At 37.8% G+C, this 24,522-nt stretch overlaps 1 protein-coding gene across 1 annotated transcript in view; it reads left to right on the top strand.

The window, feature by feature from the left end:
- CFAP58 (cilia and flagella associated protein 58) overlaps positions 1-24,522 on the top strand; it is a gene marked incomplete at both ends in the record, with an annotated part of 62,905 nt that overhangs the window by 4,893 nt on the left and 33,490 nt on the right. Inside the window, 8 exons of the mRNA XM_080621134.1 lie at positions 4,030-4,178; positions 6,044-6,200; positions 8,645-8,839; positions 11,046-11,183; positions 13,307-13,466; positions 15,170-15,252; positions 16,398-16,589; positions 22,027-22,188. Of these exons, the coding sequence (XP_080477260.1) occupies positions 4,030-4,178; positions 6,044-6,200; positions 8,645-8,839; positions 11,046-11,183; positions 13,307-13,466; positions 15,170-15,252; positions 16,398-16,589; positions 22,027-22,188 (1,236 nt within the window). The remainder of the gene's footprint in view (positions 1-4,029; positions 4,179-6,043; positions 6,201-8,644; positions 8,840-11,045; positions 11,184-13,306; positions 13,467-15,169; positions 15,253-16,397; positions 16,590-22,026; positions 22,189-24,522) is intronic.

The following is a 24,522-nucleotide window of genomic DNA, read 5'->3' as shown; positions in this document are numbered from 1 at the left end:
ATGGTGCTGCTCAAGGAGAAGGAGGAAAATCTTGTATAGAATATCTTGTTTTTCACTGCTGCTAAGCAAAACCTGGTAGGAGGGTGTCAGGAACCACAATGATCCTTCTAATTTGCTTTCTGCTATTACATGGCAATACTCTGAGTGTGAACAGTAGCAGAGGCAATCCTTCAAGATGTTCCCAAGCTGAGGAGACATTGCCTTAGTAATGTCATAAAACTGAGGAGGGGAAGAGTAGGAAAAATAAGAGCCTTTCCAATTTCAGCAGCTGATTTGAAGCTCAGGCAAGATATCAGTTGTTGTGGTTTTCTGTGGGCCAAGTAAAGAGCACTGACACTTTTTCAGTTTGGTTATGAGAATTAGTCTTCCCCTTAAATGTTCAGGAATTATTTGGATGTTGTTTAAAATGTTTGAATGTCATGTTTTGAGGGTTTGTGTGGTATACCCTCCCTATTTCACATTATTCTCCTTTCTGAAGTCAAGTTCCATTACAGCTGTGGTATTTCACTACAATTTTACTAATGTTCAAACAATGTGTTTTGCTAGTGCCCAAGGCAAGTGATGAGGCAAGTTCAAGTGCTAAAATAGCAAAGATAATATTCTTCAGTGCTAAATTAAACAAACAATCTGTTCTTCTGTTTCATTATTTATAAAAGCTGGGAGAATCCTGGTGGGGCTGTTCCTATCAAACTGGAATAGTTCCTTCAAATTAAGGCCCTAAATCTTGGTGATCTGATGGATCATCAGGGTTGCAGGTATACAACTTTCCTCTTCTAGGTCATTGTTTCATATACAAATATAAGTTGCAGAAGCAAAATTTTTCTCCATGTGAAGCCTGGTTGTAATCAGTAGGATTGTTTAGGGACAGGGGTTAACTGCACAGATCAGTGGCTGGTAGGACCCAGGTCACTCATAATCGATAGTTGTTAACTGCCTGATGGTTGCTCAGTGCTCTGGTTTATAGTTTTAATAAACTGGACGTAACATCTGCTGTTTACAGTCATCAAAGGAGCAAAGGATCAAGCTGAACACGAAGGGAATACAGTTCTCTTTTTTCATTGATAGGGACACTGATCCACAAGGCTGCGTGGGAAGAATGCTAGAATGGGAATTTGTAGGAGCTTGTATTGCCCAGCTTGGAATCAGCAAGTTTTCAATTTCCTGGGGGATCAATCCAATACATTAAGAAAGCATTTCAGTAATTCTCAGTTTCTGAGCAGTGAAACTGGTGTGATATCTTGGGGGTACTTAATGAAAAAAAATTAAGACAGTCACATTTCTGAATTCTGCTTTACAATTTCCAGAGTTCCAGTCCTTCTCCACAAAACTTTCGGATGATTCTAACTGCAAACATCCAGTAGACTACTGTCTTTAATTGTACACAAGTTGCAATGCATGTTACCTTCCTAAAAATGCATGTTATCTACCTACCTTATGCAGTGATGCTGACAAACTGCATTCTTTCAGTTCCCCTCTCCACTGAGTAATAATGTGAATATTTTTTCAATGAAGGCTTCCACCATCAAAATTTTCCTCCTCTTTACTTTTGAAATTAAAGAAAGCAATCTGTTGATCCGCTATTCAAGGTAAAAGACATGACCAAGAAACAATTACAGAGAAGCCCAGTTTTGCTGATGCTAAATGTCTGTAGCAATTCTTATTTACATTTTGCTTATTAACGGGGCCATCATCTGTGCCTGCTAACTTTATTGGTCAAAATTGGTTTTATCAATATAAATTCAATAAAATTGTTTTTACTCATCAAAAGCAAGACAAAGTTCAAAAAGCACAGCTTGGGGTGATCTGAAATCACTGCTTGTCTGAATGGCCTCACTGACTTCAGTGATTGCTGTTGTGAATATTCACCAGAATAAAATACTTGCTGAAGCCAGTAATACCTCTCAGAGGTCATATTGATTTTATTCACCAGTTCTATCCCCCAAAACTCCAATCATAATGATTTAATTCACCAATTTTAATCACAGTCTAATCAGCCAGCAGGAAGCTTTGATTTAAGTAATCAGCTTTAATCTTATTTTCCATTTGCATTTTTCTAGAGAAAGGTTAGTTGCCTCTTATTGGTTGGTAAATCTGAAACATGTTTATTTACAGCTATATTTTATGCTATTCTGCCAGTCAAGATGATACACTATATCTTCATGCTGTTATTTCAGCCTAGTGTGCATTTATTTCAATTTTATAATTGAACATTTTTATGTAAGATAATAATGAATGGAATATTTAATATTTACCAGATGATACTTAATACTTTCTGTGTGATCATTGCTGCATTTGAATGGAAATTAGAACTTGAAATGTATAAACCAAAAGTTTACTTTAATATTTAAACCTGTTTAAATATGCTTGGTGCAGAAGTGAAAAGCACATCCTTTGAACTACATTTTTAACTAAGTAATTTACTGAGTAATAAAAATACTGGTTTTAGGTAGTGAATTTAATTGACTATAATCTCCTTCAGAATTTCTGAACAAGTAAAGTCCACTGCCTAACTCTTTAATGGGGTGGGAAAAAAAAGAGAACAAACATTCCTGATCTTTAAGTTCCAGATGGTTTCTCAAATTTGGATATGCTGAACTAGTTGAGTAAATAAAAGGAAAATGTATTCCCTTTCCAGTTTGAAGAGGCCACAGATGTTACATTTTGTGTTATTTTTTCAGCAAATTCTAGTAGCCTGTTACTTCTGCTAGTTTATTAGCTTCAGTTTTTAATGTAGGCAGTAAACAGCTAAGTACTACATTTGATTTTAAAGAGTTCAATAAATATATTAACAACGTACCATAGTATAGGTGTCATAATTTTGAGTTTAATGTCAAATGGTGTTCTTTTAGAACCAGATATGTTAATTTCAATAAAGAACTGCTGTAAACAATCTGATATAAATGAAATTAGCTTACATACTTCATTGTGGAGGTGTTTTAAATTTTTTTCTCTGTCCCATTTTCATATGATGCAAATAGGAGTTGAAATGCGTATTATGGCCTGATGTAATGATGCTTCTATCTTGCTCTGCTTGGGGAGAGCCTAGAGCTAATATAGACCTGCACAGCCACACTAGGAGTCTAAATCTGTACATGTCCTTCAAGTCCAGGACTCCACCAGGAGCCAGCTGAGAAAAGAGCATGAGAGAGGACATCATGCTGTGATTTGCAGCTCAGGGACGTCTAGTGTCACAAGTAGTGTCTTCATTATTTACTGGGTCTGGGAACTTTTCTTCCAGTCTAGTCACTTTCTGAATTTACACTTTTCTTTTTAGTACAGGATTCTAGAACTGATACGAGGTTGGTTTAAACCTGGCAAAGAATAAGCCTGCTCTGTGACTGTTAAGGATCTGATTCAAAGGAGAGAGATACAGAGGAAGTTAAAAAAATTGAGCGAACACTCCTCCCCTATCCTATTCTATCCTGTTTGTGGATATCAGCCCTGGGCTTGTGAGAGGTGCATGAGTCTGTCGTTCAAGTAATTCCATGTGCTGAAATTTGGCATAAAAATTGTAGCTTGTCTAAATTTATAGTTAAAATAAAAATACACAAGGTCCTCAGAGATGAAAATGAACAAAGGGAGAGAAAAGCCCAGAGTATCATCTTTTTCTTATCCAAATCAAATAGAATGTTCATTGTCATAACATCCAATAAGATTCGTACAGACATAAGTGAGCTATTTAAGTAGATAGTACCTTTGTGGGCACAGAATTTTCAGTAAATTTTTAGGTACTAGTGGGTCTGACATCAGCATAACCTCATAGAGTGAGATTTGATAATGTTCAGATCTGTGTGTTAAAGAAAAAGTATTAAAGATTTTGTGATGTAAGTTGACATGGTCTGTATGGCTCAAAATGTTTGCTATGCCCTCATCCAAAAGAAAAGGCGACTGGTAAGGAAAACTTGTGAATCTAAGCATGAAAAGGCATGAAAATCCATTTTCTTAATTAACTAAAATGCAAGGCAATTAATTTGTTGTTCATTTTTACCACAATTTAATTTGTGTGATTGTTTTCAATTTCATTCCTAGGAGATTGATAAGGCCTGGAAAATGGTGGATATAGCCTATGAAAAGGAGCAGAGAGCAAAGGAGAAGATTGCTTCACTGCAAAAGGAAATTGCACGCCTAAGTAGTTCAGTGGAGCAAGGATCTGAAGCATCCCTAGGACGAGACCACAAGTAAGTTTTCCTCAGTGAGGGGGAAATCCTAATCTGATTTTCTGTCATTCTACAGTACATTCTGTTCTGGTTAGCTGTTTGCACACTACAAAGACACTGGGAAACAGAAAGAGAGGTCTTTCCTGCCTTTTACTTTTCTCAGGACTGCACATTTATTGCTCTACATGTTTATGCAGTAAGCAAGTACAGAATCAGGCTCTGAGCAAGTTCATTCAGTGTTGGATTAATCTGAGAGATCAAATAAAAATCAATATTATGCACTTTCTCAGTATCTGTCATATTGTTTTATCTGAGTAGCATTTCAAAATACTCTGTCTTTGAGAATAGGATCCTGTCAAGATTTTTACATGTGATGGCAGCAAGGTCAAGTAGATAAGTCAAGGAAGCAGGAGGCTTCATTTCTGTTCCCAGCTTTGTTACAAACTGTTATTATTGTTTGTATTCTTGTTTGTATTTTATATTTACATGCTTTTAAGAGTATGGGTTTTTTTTACTGAACATCTATGCATAGAGGGACTTAGTGTCAGGTGGAGCCTCTGGCTGCTGCAGCATACAAATAATAATGATCCTCAGGAGCTGCTCAGAAGTTAGTGTTTGTAGTATAAAATCCTCAGACTGTGCCTATGCTGTACGTTTGAGTCTAAACTCAAAGATGAGATAAATATATTGACTTAATATATATAATATAATAATATAATATATAATATATAATATATAATATAATAATATAATATATAATATATCCACTTTCTGTGGAGATTGCTGATGGTTCACCCGGCTGGTTCTGGGCTGAAATTCTTTCACTGTATAAGGTATTTATGTTAAGCATTCAGGATGTGTATGGGCCATTCTCATTTCCCCATGCACTGTGTATCCAGGCCGCATAAACAAGACTCGTATCTGTGAGTAAGGCCTTTAGTGTGCTCTAACATTTCCCTCCCAAGGAATGTGCCAGCACATAAACCACTTGAATGCATGAAAAATCCACTCCTTCACCTTTTATCCCTGAAATGTTCTGGGCCTGTGTAACAGGTTTCCTTGGATCTAAAAGCTTGGTCATTAAGCCTTCCCCTGGTATAACTCTCTCTAAAAGCAGCTCTCTGGCTGCTGGTAGCATTTTCCTGCAAGAGCCGGGAGCTGCTTACTGTTTCCAGCTGTTGCCCAGGCTGCTGAGACCTGCTTACTTAAAATCTCTTCTTAAAGTTCCTTCTGTATTTCCTGCTAGTTCCATGCTTAAATACTTTGTTCGGTGACAAGGCCAGGGGACTTGTCTGGCCAGGGGACTTGTCTGTGACTTGCCAGGGGCCAGACAACTCCTTTGGAGGTTTTCAGCCCTGTAAGGCTGAAAGTACTATAGTCTTTTAGATCTATCGGCTGGTTTTCAAGGTTGAGCTTGGACTTTCTTTCAGACTGAAAATGTGTCCAAAGAGGGAGTCTGGTTTATTCTTACATTAGGTACTGTAAGTTAGGTGTCCAGTCAGGTAAGCTGCAGAGAGACTGGTTACAATCATGTGACATTTTTGGTTCCTGAGTAATTTTGCAATGAGCAAAGAAGAAGGAATTTTGTTCCCTGTTACCTTTTTGAGAAACTGAGGGTTTCTTCATACCCATAAGTATGTGATATTACAAGAAAGAGTGATTTTTTGGACTAGGTTAGCTTTTAAGTCTACCTATGTTGATGGTGGCTACATTGACAGTAGACAGCATATAACTCAATTGACCAGCAGAGCCTTAATCCAAAAGGAGTTTAAAATGAAAAAAATTACTTTAAAACTCCTGTTTCTCACAAAAAAGCTTGCTCTGGCATAGCAGGAAGAACAGAAATGGCCTGTGACACTGCTTGACTATTATTTCCTTGCTTCCAGTATCAGGGATTTGCTAAAATATAAAGAAGACATAACAATGGAGCGAGACCAACTACTGTCAGAAGTTGTGGAGTTACGTCAAAGTCTAACTCAAGCCACAGAACAGCAGCAGGCTACAGAGAAGGCAAAAACTGAGGCAGATCAATCTATTGCGCAGGTCAGTGCAGATCACCAGGTGGTAACTCTAGGCTTTATCCTGAACCATTCTCCACACTTGCAACTGATCTCCATTGACTATTGACTCCATTTGACTAGTATGCTACTACCTGTTCTTTCACATCTCAAACATTTTCAGGAGTGCTCAGAAACGAATCTATTGTGAATGATTTTTATGTTTTTTTCTCTACTTCTAGGCTATGTCCTTTGCAAAGTGTAATGTCATGGACCAGCTGCTTCCATAACTTCCCAATAGCCTGAATGAGGCCGAGGTTCCTTTGCCTGAATCATAGTTATTTTTCGTACTGGAGATGGGTTTTTTTCTGCATTGTAAATCCTTATGCTTCCAAAGAACCATTTAGAATGTAGACCTGGAATAGAGATCCTAGGTTTTTTGCTGTTGGCAGTGGTTGCCATACCATCATTTTTAAGAATGTATCAAATTCTGACTTCAAAGCTAATTAAGCTTTGAATTAATTAAGCCTCCCCTACTTTTTTTCATGGGAAGCTTTCTAGAACATCACTTTTCTAATGGTTAGAGGCCTCCTTTCTTCTTCACGCTGATTCCTGCCTACTGTTTTTCAGCTTAAATAATTTTTCACATCACCACTACCTGTAGGGAGCAGTCATATTATAGGGTCATAGAATCATAGAATGGTTTGAGTTGGAAAGGACCTTAAGATCATCTAGTTCCAACCCCCTTGCCATGAGCAGGGACACCTCACACTAGACCATGTCACCCAAGCCCTGTCCAACCTGGCCTTGAACACTGCCAGGGATAGATCATTCACAACTTCCTTGGGCAACCCATTCCAGTGCCTCACCACCCTCACAGTAAAGAGCTGCTTTATGTCTAACCTAAACTTCACTGTTTAAGTTTGAACTCATTACCCATTGTCCTGTTGCTAGAGTCCCTAATGAAGAGTCCCTCCCCAGCATCCTTATAGGCCCCCTTCAGATGCTGGAAGGCTGCTATGAGGTCTTGATATTCCACCTCAGCTTTACTTTTTTGTTTCCTTTTTAAGTTAGGTTTTCTGTTTTTATGACCATCTGAGCAGACAATTCTACTTTAGTGGTCAGTCTGTACAGCTTCCTTTAAATGCATATAGCAGCTAGAGATACAGAAGACTGAGGATCAATAGGATGGCCACTGAGTGGAAAGAAAGTAGAAAAGGATGGAAGATGGGATGCAGAACTCTGATACACAAAATATAAGAACAAAATAATGAGGAATAAGAGAATTTAAAGCAGAATATAAATAGGAGCTAGAGCAAGACCACAGGAGAAAGGAAAAGCAGAAAAGAGCACTTAAAGAACAGAGAAGAGATAGAAGCAGCATTTAATTTATAGGTTTTTATTAATCACATATAGGAAAGTAATGATCAGTCTAGGTTTTGTGCACAACATCTGTTTCTAAAGCAGATGGCTGGGAGTGTATTACAAGACAACATAAATCTTTGCTTTTCTGACAGAATTGTGGGCATGGGAGAAAAGAGAGGATTGAAACTCCCATCAAAATTTGCTGATTCTTGCCAGCTTTAATCTTCTGATATTCACTTTATCAGTCCTTAAATTTACAGGATTATTACAGTATTTGTAACTACCCCTCATTCTCCCAGTTCTGCAGAAATTATTCTCCACTTCAGACTGCTTAAATGACAATGTCTTTCTGAAGATCTATCAAAGACCCTGTCTGTTCTGGCAACTTTTCATCTGTGGGCTCAGAAAGAGAGGAAACTTTAAGCAATGAATATCTTACAATTGCTGGTCCCTGGCTGAACTGAAAATTTCCATGTGGATCAACCCCCTGTGTCTCCTCTGTGCTGATTCTGCTCCATCACATTTTTGGGGAGGGAGAGAGCAAAAGTCACAAGACAGTCTATGAAATATGAAAGGAAGCTCCTCTTTCAAAGTTCCCACAGAGGAACATTGAGAACAGAAGATTGAGAGCAGTTGTGAAAATGAACACTGGTCTGACATCTCTCTCTTTCCTTTAATATCAGTATAATAAGTGTTTCTGCTGGTGGGATAGAAAAATAAAAATCCTTGCAGTACAATACGAAGCCCTAATTAGTTTTAATGCTGCATTCAGAAAGTACCACTTTACAAGTAACTTATAACCGAAAATACATTTGTGCCACTGGACATCCAGAAGAATGCTTTTTTGCCTGAATTGCGTCAGACCCTTCTGTGTAATTGAACTGACTGGTGCTTAATAAATTCTTATCATCAGTGAATAGGTTCCCTCATGCAGGGTATTTTGTTCAACCCCTGGAGAACATATTTTACTCTGAGAAGATCTGGCATATTACGTGGGGTGTGGGTACACTAATACAGAAGCTGTTGTTTTCAAAATTAAGCACAGTAAAAGGAGAGGTGAGAGGCCTTGTTGTCCTGAGTAAAAGGCAGCAGAACTTAAAACCTTTGTCTTGTCTATTGTTACAGCTTCAGCAAGACATCCAGGTGCAACAGAATGAGGTAACAAGAGAGGCTCGAAAGAAGGAAAGATTAGAGAAGGAGATGAAAAATCTTCTAGCTGAAATGCATGATAAGCAAACTGAGATAAAGAATTTACAGCAAGACATACAGAGGAATAAAGAGGAACAACTAAAAATGGAACAGAACCTAAAAGAGCAGAAGGTAGGGTACATGGTACACTGTATGTGTCAGGTCTAAGCTGCTAAAATAAGAAGAAAATGGAATTTCCTGAAGGGAGAGGGAGGGATATTAATTTAAGTCAATAAATTTTAACAAATAATTATTTTAATATAAATATTAATTTACTAATAAATAAATATGTAAAGCTTGCTGGCAGATTTCAGATAGATTTACTCACAGAAATCAGTAGTGGTTCATTATGATATTGTAAGATCATCTTGGAAAGATCACATCAAATGAGACACAGTCTGTGAAGAACGTGGATGATCTAATGATAGTAACAAGAGACTGCCAGGTTGAATTTCTGATGTGTATTGCCAGTTTTGCCACTGATTGACTATAGTGGCATTAGTAAAAAAGTCATTTTACCTCCAACCCCTTCTTTCTTCTCTGTCACAATAATTTTTATCTACCTCTCAAGCTTGTGGAAGAGTTTCCGTGAAAGGGCAGAGAGCTGTCTTCGTAAACCTTTTTGATTGATTTTCTCCATTCTGTTTCTAAAAACTTTATCTGGAAATGCCCTAACATAGTGTTCTTCAAGTGTTTGAATTTCAAGGTTTTCAGTCCATTTCCCCTGACTTTAAGAAACTCTCAGAGAAGCAATTTCAGTAAATGACAGGAGAGATCTCATCACTGTAAACCAGTCCTACCTCAAGGGAAACGTCTTTGGGAGTTGTGTGTATCTTGTAAATTTATTACTTTTATAGCTTTTTTCCCCTTCAGGTACCTGAATTTGTGAAGGTAGGTGTCTGTGACAATTTTTTGTTTACAAAGAATCCTAGTAAAATTCTTCACATAAAGAGGTACGAAGAAGACTTGATTTTTTCTCTGAATATCGCTCATTTGATGCAGCTTTTGAGGACAGCTCCATGATCTGCCAGGAAATCACATTTTTTTAAAATAGGATACCTATATTTCATGGTTCTGTTCCTTTCTTCCTCTTCTTTATAGTCGCTTTCAACCTTTCTAACTGCAGATTTTAGGGGCATTCGATTGTCCAAACTATCCTGGAAACCAATAATTCACATAAAGTGCTGTGCCTAGGCTAATTAATCAGGCTTTGCACTGTCTTTGTTACCTGTGCTGGCATGAAGGTGTCTATGGATGCCCTGCATTGTCTTTTGCAAGAAGTCTGTCCAAAACACAGGCTATCCAACTGTGCGTGAGCTAGAGTAGAGATCTGTGAGAGAAGATGACTCAGCTATTGCAATGTCATTGGGTTACTGTTTCCCAGCTGAATGGTAGTTGGCTTGCTTGCATGACAGTGAAGATGGTTTAATACAGCTACTATGGGCTTCATCCTACCCAGGGACAAGCCTCAATAAGAAGTCACCTGAAACACAGTGTTATCCTAACATTTACAACACAAGAAACAGTATTCCGTGTTTTGGATAAGAAGCAACTTATCTTTGCTTCTGTATGAGTTCAAAAGAGGGAGATTCCATTTCTTTGAATGTTTGTAAGGGCATAGTATATATTGACTTCACGAGTTTATCACACATTAATGCTTGAAGTGAAAAATATGATGCTTTTTCTTTCCTCACTTACAGAGTAATATTTGTTAGGGGAAGTCCCATAAAGCAGAAGACAAGACTAGCAGATCCAGTATTGAAGTATATGCTCTCCACACAGACCATGAAACTGCTGTTGCAGGCTTTTGACTGATGACAAATTAGAGAAGCAAATGGCTGTGTTCTGGTCTCAGCAAACCATGTACCCAGAGAAATGTAATCAGCATATTAATGTAGGATTTGCTTGCTAAGAAACAGAGCTTCCCTGCCTTCTGCTGATTGAAGTAATTTGAATCTCATCCTCGTTTTCAGCAATTATGTGTAGCACGTTGTGTTACGTGATGCTTGCCAAATGCCTAACAAGAAGTAAAATATTTATCTACCACCTGCAAGAGAGACCTCCTAAATGTTTTCCAATTTTTTCCCTCCCAGAAAGAAAATTTTGAAATGACACTGGCTGTGTTATTTATTAGAAATTGCCATTTCCTGTAGTCAGTATGAGCATGTATCATATTTCACATTAGTAATTTCATCAGCAATGAAGAGTGGTTTTTAAGCAGCCAACAATCTGTAGCAGGCTTTATCTCCTGGGGAGATGGAATGTTCTGTCTTCATGTATATATAGATATTATAATGAGATTAAAAAGAATTACTTGGATTGTTCTTTAATCTAACAGCTCTTGAATGAAAAAGCTGGTAAAGAACTTGAGCAACTACATATGAGAAATAGTAAGCTCATACAAGAGACTGAGCAGCACAATGTGATGTTTGAAGAGGTGATGAAGAACATGCAGCAGAAGACAGCAGAACTGAAAGTAAGTACTAGAAGGTGCATGAATGCTATCAGCTGTGTTGCTCTGATGGCAATCTTACTGCTTGGGACAGGGATGACCTCAGTTCTTGTACTGGTAGCTCCCTATGGGAAGTTTTGGAGAAAATCTCAGCTACTAAGAATAGATCTGGCTGTCACTTAATGCTGTTCTTTAGGTGGCAGCACCATGCCTCCAACCCTGTCACCTAACAGTGGAGCACTTGTCCTGCTGGAGGAGCTGTGTTTCATAAAACACATAAACCAAGCTGTTCAGTACATTGTGTTCATAAAGGATGCATGGTACTTTGAACAAGCACGATGGTTATTTTGATTGTAAGATCTACAGATAAAAGCAGTGACTTTCTTGCTTACAGTGATTAACATAATCTGAATGTTGCCATAAACCTTGACAAATCTTAATAAATTGTAGTGACAGTCTCTTGGATAGCTTCTGTTGAAGGGAGTTGCTTCCAACACTGAAATTCCCCTTTCTCCTGTATCAGTTCAGAAAATTGAATATATGTAACCAAGATAGTGTTTACTTGCTGATATAAATTGTTTTCTTGCCTGACTTTACATTGTTTAACAGTTGTTTTGTACCACTCAGAAGCAGGTGAGTTTCAGCTGGGGAAGGATTAAGTGATTCCTGCATATGCTTTTTAGGGTACTTTGATTACCCTTTGAGAAAGGGTAATGTGTAAGTGTTAGATGTTATTACTCAGTCTACCATATCTTGCATTTTGTATTATCATTGGGATTAAAACACTAAACATTCAGGTAGAGAATAATTATCTGATCAAGGTTTAGTCAAGTGTAATCAATTCATCTAAATAAAAAGGGAACTCTTAGTCAAAATGATGAAAACTAAAAAACTAATCACTGACAGATAGGACTGTATGGTAGGAGCTTGTTTTCTGTTGTATTTTGTTAGGCAGACTGGAGGATTTTTTTTTTTTTTACCTATTTGAAAACCAAATTGCTGTCATTTCCAAGTTATCTGATTTTATCCCTCCTTCTAGCAATACCATCATCGTTTAAAACTTCACAAGCAATGTGTTTGATTGTGACTTACATTGGAGGCTCTAGAGTGTCAAAAGGAAGATTTCGATTCTATGATCTTATCCTAACTTCAAGAAAAGTTGATAGAACTTGTAGAATCATGCACATGGAATTCTGGGAACAAAACAAAATAGAACTTACTCAGTAGTTACTAATTAAGCCAATTGCTAAAATTTCTACAACCCCCAGTCGTGATCTGAGATACCCTTTTTATAGGTGTTGTGCTTGCAGTTCCATCCTGCAGCATGCTGAGTGCCTCCACTGTGGTGTTCAATGAACTGTGAAAGTACTCATATGTGTGTTCAAGGTTATTATTAGTAAGAACTGAGGACATTCACACTCTCCCAGAGGATACTCATACAGTAAATTCACCATCTCACAGGATCAGTAGCTGAGGCTGTAAGTGGAAGACTGTAGTCTGTGATGGCTGTAAAACCTAACAGTGGCACAGAATTGTACGAGGAAGTTATATTTACTTCTTAAAAGGAAATATACTAATTTCTCTTGTGATTATTGGTTGTGTTTCCTGGTAACTAGTTATGCAGTGTTTTGATTGATTATTTTCTCCTCTGATTGTACAGCAAATGAGGTGAACTCCGCATTTTACTTTTTTAAAAGCCTGTCCTGGGTTAAACCACGACAAAGCCGTAGGTTATGAAAGAGATGGGGATAACAGATACTTGCTATTAGGGACATGCAATCAGATCATACTACAGATATCTTTCTCATCACAGTCACTGTCCCTGATACTTCAAAGGAAATTAGAGCTGCCCATGTTTAATCTGCAGGACTAATTGGGTAGTGCTGTGCAAGGTTTGCAGCTAGGGATTCCTTATTGATCATCTTTAGCCCTAAAGCATAAGATTTGATTATAATTTTACTTGCTCTAGCTGGCTTTGCTATAAATTATTTTTAACATTGTTAAACTAGCTAATTACCTTCTCTCAGGTGACCCATGGCACTTATACCTTTGCTTCCTGAATTTAAAGGAATAAGTATATATCAAGTACAGAGGCATTTTCTTTCTGTAGGTACAGTCTCTCCCCTTTCTTTATTGCTGCTCTGTAGGCCAGAGATGAGGAAGTGGCTCAGATGCGCCTTGAAATTTCAAAGCTGAACAAAACAAGAGAGATTCTCCAGAATAAGCTGCGTGCTGCAGAGGAACAGAAGATTGATGCAGCACATGAGAGAAACACCCTAAAAAATCAAATATCTGGACTGGAGAAAGGCATGTGTCTAACTGATGGATGGATCTGTCTTGTGATTTGTAGTTTATTTATTCGGGGCATGTTGTCCTGTTAGGATTATGCTCTTTTGGTGTCTAGTATGAGACTGTATAAATAACATTTGGAATCTATGGCAGCATTTTAAGAACCTTGTAGACTTATTGAATTTTCATAATGTAGCATATGTAGAGTGAACATACAACAGGCATAACTGAACTTTGTGATGTGCCAGTTGGTGCCATGTCATCCCCAATGCACTTTCTTTGCTCCTAAACTGACCTGTGAGAGAAGCAATCTTAGAACTTACTGAAAGCAGATATTGTTAGGGCATGCTTTTTTTCCCTCCTTTGATTCTGTTGAATAGTTACAGCCTGGAAGTGAATTTCTGCAAGCAAGCTGAGGAGCTTAGTTCTGATATGTTCAGGACTTCAGCTGGTCCGTGTGGATGCTACAGCTATCTAAGTATTGACTTTGACTTGCTGGCACATCTGGAAAGCTTTAAGAAGGAACTTTAAACGTTTTTCCCAAATGGACATTTTGGAAGAAAATGCTTTGGGTCTAATAAAATATTTTGTTCAACTTTTAAAACCAACTTTCTTGTATTTTTTTAGCATTTAAAACCACCTCTTTTTAAACATTAAAGTGCAAATACATTTCAAAATCAAATATGCTTTGAAATACAGACACATTTACAAAGTGATTTTTCAGAAAAAATAAACCAGTTTTGTGATTTTTTTTTTTTTAAGTTATATTATGAAGTTTGCAAAATATTAAAGTTGTCGAGACTTTTTGGGGTGGAAAAAAACCCCTTTGCTGTAAATTTCCTCTAGTCTGAGTTGATACATCCGGGCATAAATGCCTCTCCCTGCTCTTGTTTGTTTCTACCTTATGTTCTGAAGAGATTGTACGTATGAGATATGAATCCTCACGTGTAACTGTATTTATGGAGATTTATGTCTGTTTTTCATGCATCTCTGCGAGGGTGGAAGAGCTTTCCCGCAAATGTTGTGCTAGTACTGCTTAAGGTCATGCGACATGCTAGAAAGCAGAGGAACTTAGGAAATTCAGATATGTACTGGAATGCCTAAGAATGGCAACTAGTAACGTATTTGACCCATCACTCCAATGTACTGAGTTTCCTGAGTTGCAGTGTTAGTGTAGCAGGCTTTAATTAATTTTAAAATGTAGTGAAAACATGTCTCCAGTTTTTAGCATCTTTTTAGTAATATATGTCCGGTGTTAATCTTGACCCATAGCAGGTAGTTTTAACTCCATGGAAGCCAGTAGAATTTCAATGCCTCAGAGGAGAACTGGATTTCATATAGAGGGATTAGGATAATTCTGAAAGTCCCTGTTTTTTGAAAGTGCCTCAATTTTTGAATGCTCAGATTGAAGCTTCTTATAAGGCTCTGATTTTCTGTGTGCTCCATGATTTCTAAATATACACTTCTTTCTGGTATGCTGGTTTGAAAACCTAAATATAACAAGTCCTCATTCCATTAATTACTGTGCCTGAGTTCTTTTAAGTACCCAAATAAGTATCAACATCATTAGCTGAAGCCTGAGGTTGTAAAACCTGGTCACAGCTAGTTGAACTGTTCATGTAAGGTTAAAGCTTTTTAAGAAGTCCACTAAGTTGTTTCTTTATTTTTAACAGCTGTACAGGTTGAACCCAGGATTTAGTCTCTTTTCTTCTTTTTTCTAGAGTTGGAGACTGCCAAAAAGCAGGCTGATATTGACAAGAAAGCTATAGAGGAGCTTGTGAGGGAAAGAGATATGCTAAGCAAGGTGAGCTTGCTTTGATAATTCTGATAAACAAATCCCAGCTTGAGAATGAAATACCTCTAGTTTAAGCACAGCAGCTCATAAATGTTGTAGAATAAACAATGTTGACTAAAGCATTCAGATTTTCTTCAGCAGATGCTCACACTGCTTCTTTCCTATGCATTGAAATAGCATACCCATAAACGCATAAAAGATTTCTAACATACAAACTGTTAGGGATTTAAAAAATGCTACATCTGTTCACCTTTATTGCAAACCCATTATTTGATATCCAGAGTCCATTACATCTGTGCTTTTACACTCTGGAGCATATAAAGTTTAATATTAATCTAGGCAAACTAAGTCTTTGTTAGTAAAACAATAAACCAAAATGTTGAGGCACCAGGTAGCAGCTTGGCAGGCTATGTTAATACCAATCCTTGATTTTTAGGTCCATTTCTCATACTGATCATTTTCCATCAGCCCAAGGATCTTGTACTGCAGGGTAGCATCTCATGTTTATGGGCATTCCTGAAGTGTAATCTAGTAAATTCAGTGCTAAAAGATGATTTCTGAGGTGCTTTACTTTATATAGATTCGCAGTCGTGGGTCTCAACTCTAGCAGAGGTTCACAATTGGCAAGTAACAAAAACCTGGTTTGTATAGGGAAAGTAAATTTTTAAGTGAGACCAGAATGCCGATTTTATAAATATAATATCTCAGTATTCTCTATTTAATCCTTATGCATAATTTTAAACCAAGCTTGGTTAATTTCCAGTTTGAACTTGCTATTTAGGACATGAGAAGGAAGGGTATTTGCCTTTATTATTTATTTTTCTGGCTGTTGGCATACTTTACAATCTAAATGCCTCAAAGCTGGTAAGGTTTTTCCAGTCATTAGTTATATCCACTTGTAAACAATCCTATCCATTTTTTGTTGTAATTCAGACAGTAGTGTTTTAACTTCAAATCAGAAAAAACACTATTTAGCAGCTCTGTTAGAGATGGGTATTTTTTAAAATCAGATTTGAGGCTCAAGTATTTCAACTGAACAAATTAGCTAAGGGGTAACGACATGACAAAGTCCGTAATCATATGGCATATTTTTGCCATAGCAGTGGCAGTGTTGCCTTTGCAGCTCAAGAGTCACTATTTTATATTCCCTGCAGAACTTGGTCAAGGCCACCAGTGCCACTCAGAAGCAGATAAATCTGGTGAAGCTCCATGAACAGTCAAAGAGGAACTTGGAAAGTGAAATCCAAAATTATAAGATTGAAGCTCAGAAACAAAGGAAGATTATTTACCAGTTGGAGAAGGAGAGAGATTCTTTCATCAGTGAAACCAGTGAGCTCAAACAGAAGGTATGAACAGATTTTTGTGCAAGTGGTTCTTTCCTGTCTTACTCTCAAAACTGTAAAGACGCTATATTCATTTCCTAACATGCCAGTGGGAGGAAGCTTAGATCAGTGGTCTTCACATTGTTTACAAAGATTTCTTCTTGTCAGTGCATATTGCCTGCTGCTGTTTCAATCTTCCTGGGGGAACAACATCAAGGGGTGCATATTCTAAGAGAGGCTTGCAGTTACAAGAATGTATTTCTCTTATTCAGTGATCATTTGGGAAATTAAAGTAGAACTGGAGTTCAAAGCAAGGCCTCTGACTTCCTAGAACCAAATCCTACAATTGAAACTCTCATATGCAGTTGGAAATTATTCTTTGATTGTTGTGTCTTATCTGCAAAGGACCTTATCTTGCATACTGTTGAGACCAGAGAGAGATAACCATGCTTGACACCTTTGTAAGAGACTTAGCATTCTGAGGGATTACTCCCATTATGTGAAAACATCTGAACATGTTCAAGCTACTCTGCAAACCAGAAGTCTTCCAGACACAGCTGCAGAGAAACACTGCATAAAATTTGTCTTGCCTTCTACGCATTATTATGTACAACTTTATTCCTGATGGTATACTTGGGAACATGGTTGTAACATGTTCCATTAATTGCTGAAGATCACATTGAAGGGCCCTCCAAGAAGCTCATTGATTTATTGGGATTAGCTTTCAAGCTGTTTCAACTCACAAATTATTTGCTATCTCTTCAAGTTAAAATGATCCTTTCTAACATGTGACCAGAAGCTTTTAAATCATTTTTTGAATGGTATATACTCCCTTGTCTGGATTACCTTTTGTCATTTCCTACGAATAATATTCCATGAAAATGACATTTTTCTTTGTGGAAAAGTCGTATTTGCATCTTTTCCTCATAGTGCATTTCTAACAGTATAGATATGAATTAAGAACATTGTAAAATAGGGCGAGGGAGTAATTCATAACACTCAGAACTACAAGGCTCTTGCTTTCAATTCTGATTAAGGTTGCTTGCAGTATTTTGAGGGTGAAAATGACAGATGTTTGCTTGCTTACTTTTTCTTTTTTTCGCTGCCACTTTGGGTGCAAATTTGCTGTCACTTACTATAAGGCAGATTCTCAGTAAATGGATTATGGCACTTGTGCTGTTCGTATAATGATGCCTGCATTGTGATTGCAAGTTTCTGAAGGACTTGCATGCTTCTGTGGTTCACTGAAGGGGCAATTCCTGACTCAGCTTGCAGGTGAAGAGCAGCAGAAGCAGTTCTGAGCATAAAAGTATATGAGACAACAGCCTTTTCCCTGCAGTGGTTCTCTACGTGAAATTATTGTTTGGAAGGATAAGACAGGACAGGAGGACATAGGATCAGGATTATTATATCCACCAGGTAGTATTTAGGTTCACTGTTTGACCTATGCAGGCTTGAGAAACCGTGGCAAAACTGCAGGAGCAATTTCACAAATGGTGGGGAATGAGCTTCTGATGGGCAGTAATTATATGACCAGTAAAGGCTCTTCTGTCACCTTTTACCATCAAGCTGACTCTGAAGAAGCTCACTGCATACCTTCCGAATTGTGTAAGGGCTGGTAAAAAGCCAAACTGGTCTAAGTCCAAAGACTTCTTGGAACTCCTGCAAGGCAGACAGACCCTTGCTGGCTCTGAAAGCTGTCTGGTTATTTACAGCATGACAGAATCTATCGAGTTGCAGAATTCCTCTTTTAAAATTATCATTTACTATTTAGTAACTGATGAACAGAATCAGCAAACTTATACCCACAACAACAAAATAGTTCAGTGATGTAAATTCATGCTAGATTTGCTCTTCTAATTATTGGCCTGGCTGACCACTCATTTGTATCATTTTTAAGCCAGTGTCACTTGTTGAATAGCCTTACTTTGAGATTAGCCAGCACAAAATCTGGCTCTTTGCTGTTTGCTGTGTAGCTTATATTACTGAGCTACAAGTGTTAGTAGATTATTACTTTTTTTAATTAAAATTCTTAGAGTATGAAATCTTAGTTTCCCTGTGGAAAGTTTAGGCTGCTGAAAAGGAAGCAATGAAGTACAGCCTTCAGTTTCACCTGAAGTGTTCCCTAAATTGAGCCTTATGAGAGGTTGCAAAACTAGCAGTATTGTGTTGTTTTTCTCAAGAAAAAAAAAAAAAAAAAGCCAAAGTTGTTGTGGTTTAAACCCAGCTGGCAATTCAGCCATGCAGTCTCTCTCTCACTCGCTTCCTCCCCCCTGCTCCCGGAGGGGTGAGGAGGAGAATCGAAAGAATGTAACTCCCACAGATTAAGATAAGAGCAGTCCAGTAACTAAGGTATAACGCAAACCACTGCTGCTACCACCAACAATAATAATGATAAAGGAAATAACAAGGGAAGAGAATACAACTGCTCACTACTCGCCAACTGATACCCAGCCCGACCCGAGCAGTGATCTAACCTTTCCAGGTAACTACTCCCAGTTTTACATCCTGGGCATGACGTGCTGTGGTATGGAATACCTCTTTGGCTAGTTTGGGTCAGGTGTCCTGTCTCTGCTTCCTCCCGGCTTCCCCTCCTCCCTGGCAGAGCATGAGACTCACAAAGTCCTTGGCCAGACGAAACATTACTGAGCAACAACCAAAAACATCAGTGTTATCAGCACTGTTCCCAGGCTGAAAGTCAAAAACACAGCACTGCACCAGCTACTAAGAAGGGGAAAAATGACTGCTACTGCTGAACCCAGGAAAAAAGTTCAGTTTTACAGTTTAACAACATACCCAGGAAAATTTAAAAAAAAAAAAAAAAAAAAAAAAGCAACCAAAAAACCAGCAAACAACCCCATTTTTTTTTTTTTCATTTACATAATCTTTGGAAAATCTAATACTCAACAGACACATCATTAAGACCATGGCAGTGCTTCTAGGAGTGGTTAAACAAAGGTAAGAAAATAAGGATGATGCCTTTACTGAGATCTTGAGTAGGTTCATTGAACTAAAAGGGTAACCAGCAGCAGATGATAGTTAAGTGTGCAGATGAAATACTTTGTGGTACAGAAGAAAACTATGAATATCTAATACTTTCTGCTTAGCTTTGACCCCTTGTTGAGGAATCTGAGAGGTGTAGTTTGAGGATGCTCAGCTTCCCGCAGGGCTCTGTTGGGAAACATTGCATGTATATTTTCTGTATTTATAAGGGAGAATTATTTGGGTTTAATCATTCCAGAAAAAGCAGTGTCAGCATCCAACCTGTGAGCACAACTCAAAAAACTTAGTCCACAAGCTTATTGTGCTTATATTGTATCAAAACCAAGTAAAAGACTTACAAATGCAGTGACCTACTTTCAAATGTTGCTCCAGCCTATGACCACCACAGTGCAGATAGAATACATGCCTCACTGATTTCTTCTCCCTGCTATTACTATTGGCAGGTTGTTTTAACAGAAAAGGAAAAGGCAGGAGTAAGTTATAAACCGGGACTGTATTTTTGTATTGCACTGTAAGCAGTTCCTTGGATCCCTTGCAGTCAGCTACAAATGTGCTGGAATTGTATTCCTGCCACTGTAATAAAATTTTCTATATTAGTTATCCCCTATCTTCAAAGTTGGTTGGAGGTACCTGGTGGAATGATCAATTAATTAAGCTCATCCCCCATCGTTACACCTCACAAGGGTTTACTGCTAAGCAAGGGACAACACTGTCAAGCACAAACTTTGCCATTATTGATTATTTGTTGTCTTTTTATTTTTTTATTCCTCTGCTTTGACATATGAACATAAGCCTTACCTCAAACTGCTACTATCAGAAAGAGAGTCAGGAAAACTGAGTATGAAATGCAGTTGTAAATGGACTTCTCTCCTGGATTTTGCCTATGTGATTCCTCAGCTTTTTTTTTCTAATGCTTCATATTTTTCCCAGCTTGAAGGGTGGCATTGTGTTCTCTCCTGGGCAATGAACCTGAAAAATTATGTTCTTGATGTCGTGTTTTAAGCCCAGGCTGTAAATTAGAACCACACAGTCTACTTCCCCCCACCCTTTCTTGCCCCCGCTCCTGGAGGGATGGGAAGGAGAACCAAAAGAATGCAACTCCCACGGGTTGAGATGAGAACAGTTTAGTAACTAAGGTATAACTCAAATCACTACTGCTACCACCAATAATAATGATAAAGGAAATAACAAGGAAAGAGAATACAACACCTCACCGACTTGTACCTCGCCCCTACCCAGCAGTGACTAGCCCTTCCGGGTAACTCCCAGTTACATCTTGGGGCATGACGTGCTGTGGTATGGAATACCTCTTTGGCTAGTTTGGGTCAGGTGTCCTGTCTCTGCTTCCTCCTGGCTTCCTCTCCTCCCTGGCAGAGCATGAGACTCACAAAGTCCTTGGTCAGACCAAACATCAGTGTTATCAGCTCTGTTCCCAGGCCGAAATTCAAAACCACAGCACTGCACCAGCTACTAAGAAGGAGAAAAAATGACTGCTACTGCTAAACCAGGACAATATACTCCTTAGTTTTCTTCTTATTTCTCTTACTTTTCTTTCTTTGTAATGCTGGATTCTGTTTGAATACTGCTTTCTTGTGCTCCTTGGCTTTCAACTTTGTACAGCTGGAAGAAGGTTCTTATGTTAAAAAAAAACAATTAGGAAGCCCATCATAACAATTAGCAACTACTTGCATTTTTGATCCTTTAATATAGTAATCCTTATGAATTTTTGTGTAACTGTTAGTAAAGGCATTTATAAAATTTTGTATTTTTGTGTATTGATACTGCATGTGATCATCTGCTTTCCACAGTCTACAGTGCTCCATTCTCTTTAGGTAACCTTCGCAATATTATTTCTAACTCTTCATAGAAGCAACTAATGGTGATTACCTACTTATTTAGATCAAGTATAAGTTACCTTAACTGACTTTCTTCTAATTATTTTAATCATATATCAACTGTTTGTGATCATGTGTTCATTAAAAAAAGGTTGGGTTGTTAGAATATATAAGTACATGCAGATTTCCTTGGGAAAACCTATGTGGTTTTGTTCATCTTGTCATACAGCTGACATGCAAACCAACATGCAAAGTCTAGCTTTGCTCTTTACATAACTTTACATTATTCTTGATGAAAGCTGTTTATATTGATTTTATTGAATCTGCTCAGTGGCAATATTTTCAGTAGCTTGTTTTTAAATTACATGTTTTAAATTACATGTGTGCACATCTTTAAGTTTTAGTCTTGAACAAGACCTAGCTATAAGATTAAAACAGAATGTTGCCCCACGGAAGCAATCCAGGAAGATTAAACTTCTCCTAGGACTGAAGTGTTTAGCTGTAGCTGAAACTTCTTATCACAGGGATCTGAACTTGTCATCTTAGAAAAAAATCATAAACTCTTCCCATCCTTATAACCTTGTGATGACAGTTTAATTGTGTTCACTTTCTTTCTGCTCCAGGTCCTCCAGAACCTGAAAGATATTGAAATACGGGAAATGCAGATCTGTGACTATGAGAAGAAATTAGAAGAGTCTACAGTTGAACTTAAACAGCAACAAAGCCAGTGTGAAGCTCTGCGAACAGAGAGGAACCTGTTCAGTAAAAACCTGGTTGAAGCTAAGGTAGAATAATACATTTTTCCTTGTGTTTTTCTCTCTGCTCTTGTTATTTCTTTCCTGATCTAATTTTAATTTGATAAAAGGAAAGCTCACTGGATCAATGACAGAAGTGGTTTCTTCATTCCTCTGTGGTTTGAGGAATGAATGTTTTAGGTCCCTGACATGTTATCTGAACCGTTTGTATTTCGAGTATAAATAGGAATCCACAGTCATCATATGGCAATTTCCCTGCTTCAACCCATGCATAAAATCACAGTACACTGGAACTATGGAATTACAAAACCCTACCAGAGAAGAAACTTTTTTCTTTTCATTCTAGCTCCACTCTGTTTATTCCTTTAGGAGTTGTCTGCATTTATGGGAAATAGGGTATAAGGGGAATAAGATTGCCTCCTTAGCCCTGAATGTGTGTGCACATTACTGTGAATCATGATTAGAAAGCAGAGGGAAAACTTTCCCAGCTGAAGTGATATTTTCTGACACAACGCTTCCACCTCACTTGTTCCTTTCAGGGAGTGTAATTTTCCTCAGCTAATGATGCTCTCTCCATTCATATCTCTTCCTTGGGGATCTCACTAACAATACTAGAGGAAAAGAACAGATCGCTGTCTGTTATTCTGATGTAACAATCTAAAATACTACACAAATCCTATTGTAATCATCAGAGATTGGGACCTTGGATAGCTGTGGGTTATTTCAGAATAAGGATTTATACTATAAACATATACAGTAGATTATAAATTTATACTCTGCTTTGAATAGGTAGGTGCTTTGCTTGAGAAGCAGACGGGAATGGACTATCCAAGTTCTTATCCAGCTGTGTGCTCAGGAATTAACCATTTTGCCATTTATGTGGGATGCTTTACTTGAGCTTTGTCTGTCTCTCATCACTGGGTATGGTGTTGGGATTCTTGCTGCTTACAAACAATCTCTCGGGAGAAATAAGTGTGAAAACTTGCAACACTGTTTTTTTTTTTTTTTAATTTTCTTTTTAAATATACAACATAAATTTGCTTACTTATAAAGGGCTGGCATCTATGTGCTCAGTTACAAAATAAAGCAATGAACTAAGCCTTTTGGGGTTTTGAATACTATATGGTGATATTACCAATGCTGTTCATGGTTCCAGTTTTCCAGTGGCTAGAGGCTGGTCTACAGACTTCAATAGCTTATTCGGCTTACCATAGAACATTTTTAGCAAGTCCTCTGTGTGAAGACAGATGATCCTAAAAGGTCCTTTGGCCAAGGCAACACCATGTGTAGCAATGAAGAAATAGCCATTCATCGTTCAGTAACAGATCAGCCAACCATGAAAGGAAAAGAATAAAAAAAGAGGGTTGTGTTAAAAATTATGGTAAATTCCTTTTCCTTTTGGGAAGTAAAAGAAATGTGCACAAGCTTGTTTAGAGAAAACTAGCTGTAAGTATTTTTGGATTGCTAAATGTGAAAATATCCTGTGTTGTCCACGTTGCTAGTGTTCTCCAGAGTACCATAATGTTCAGCTCAGTAAAATCTCTTGGAAGAAGACATTCTGGCAGGCTGTTAATATGAGATAAATGTCTGATGCTTTTGTCCTTGGGAGTTCTTTTAGTGTTAGGAGCTCATTTGTTTAAGCAAGTTTATTAGGAGACCTGTTTGCAAAAATTGTGTGTTCTTACTGTTCTGCATTAAATATAGAATTAGAGGGTATTTGTGTGTATGTCTGGGCACCATGTTTTAAATATCTCTCATCTGCTACAATACTGAAGAGATTTATAAGCTATTTAGCAATGACAACTTTTAATATGACTTTTGCATTTACAGGAGTGACTGGACATGCAAACAGGTAGGCCTAATGACATTACTACCTTTATTTCTGTTTCATTTAATTTCCCAGATAATGTGGAATCCATGGATTTTGGTTTTGAGGACTGTTGGATGGCTAGTCAGTCCTTTCTGTGTGCTCTTTGTGAAGACTGCTATGACTCAAGATCTAGCTTAATTATGTTAAGCATTTCATGCAAGAAAGCGTCACTCATATGTCAAGTAAATCCACCCCTGTGATGGACAGTGTTGAAAGAGCTTTACGCTACCCTGGTTTTGTATTGGAATGTTCATATTCACATGAAAGGTTATGATATCTTCTCTGTGAGGTGGCAGCCTCTGGCAGAGGAGTAATAGCTTCTAAAGCATGCCTGTCTAAGCACTGAATTTATTAGCTTCCATTTCATGTTACAACACGAGCCATCACTGCAATGAGTTGAAACAAGCTTTTTTTTGTACAGGCAGGCACATCTGTGCTACGAGTGGAAGTATTCCTAGTGACCTGATCTCTCTGCATGCTACCAAACTTTTTGT

This window comes from Psittacula echo (genome assembly GCF_963264785.1).
Source record: "Psittacula echo genome assembly, chromosome: 6".
Classification (NCBI taxonomy): Eukaryota; Metazoa; Chordata; class Aves; order Psittaciformes; family Psittacidae; genus Psittacula; species Psittacula echo.
The sequence above is the reverse complement of the archived record's forward strand: the minus strand, read 5'-3'. Positions and strand labels throughout refer to the sequence as shown.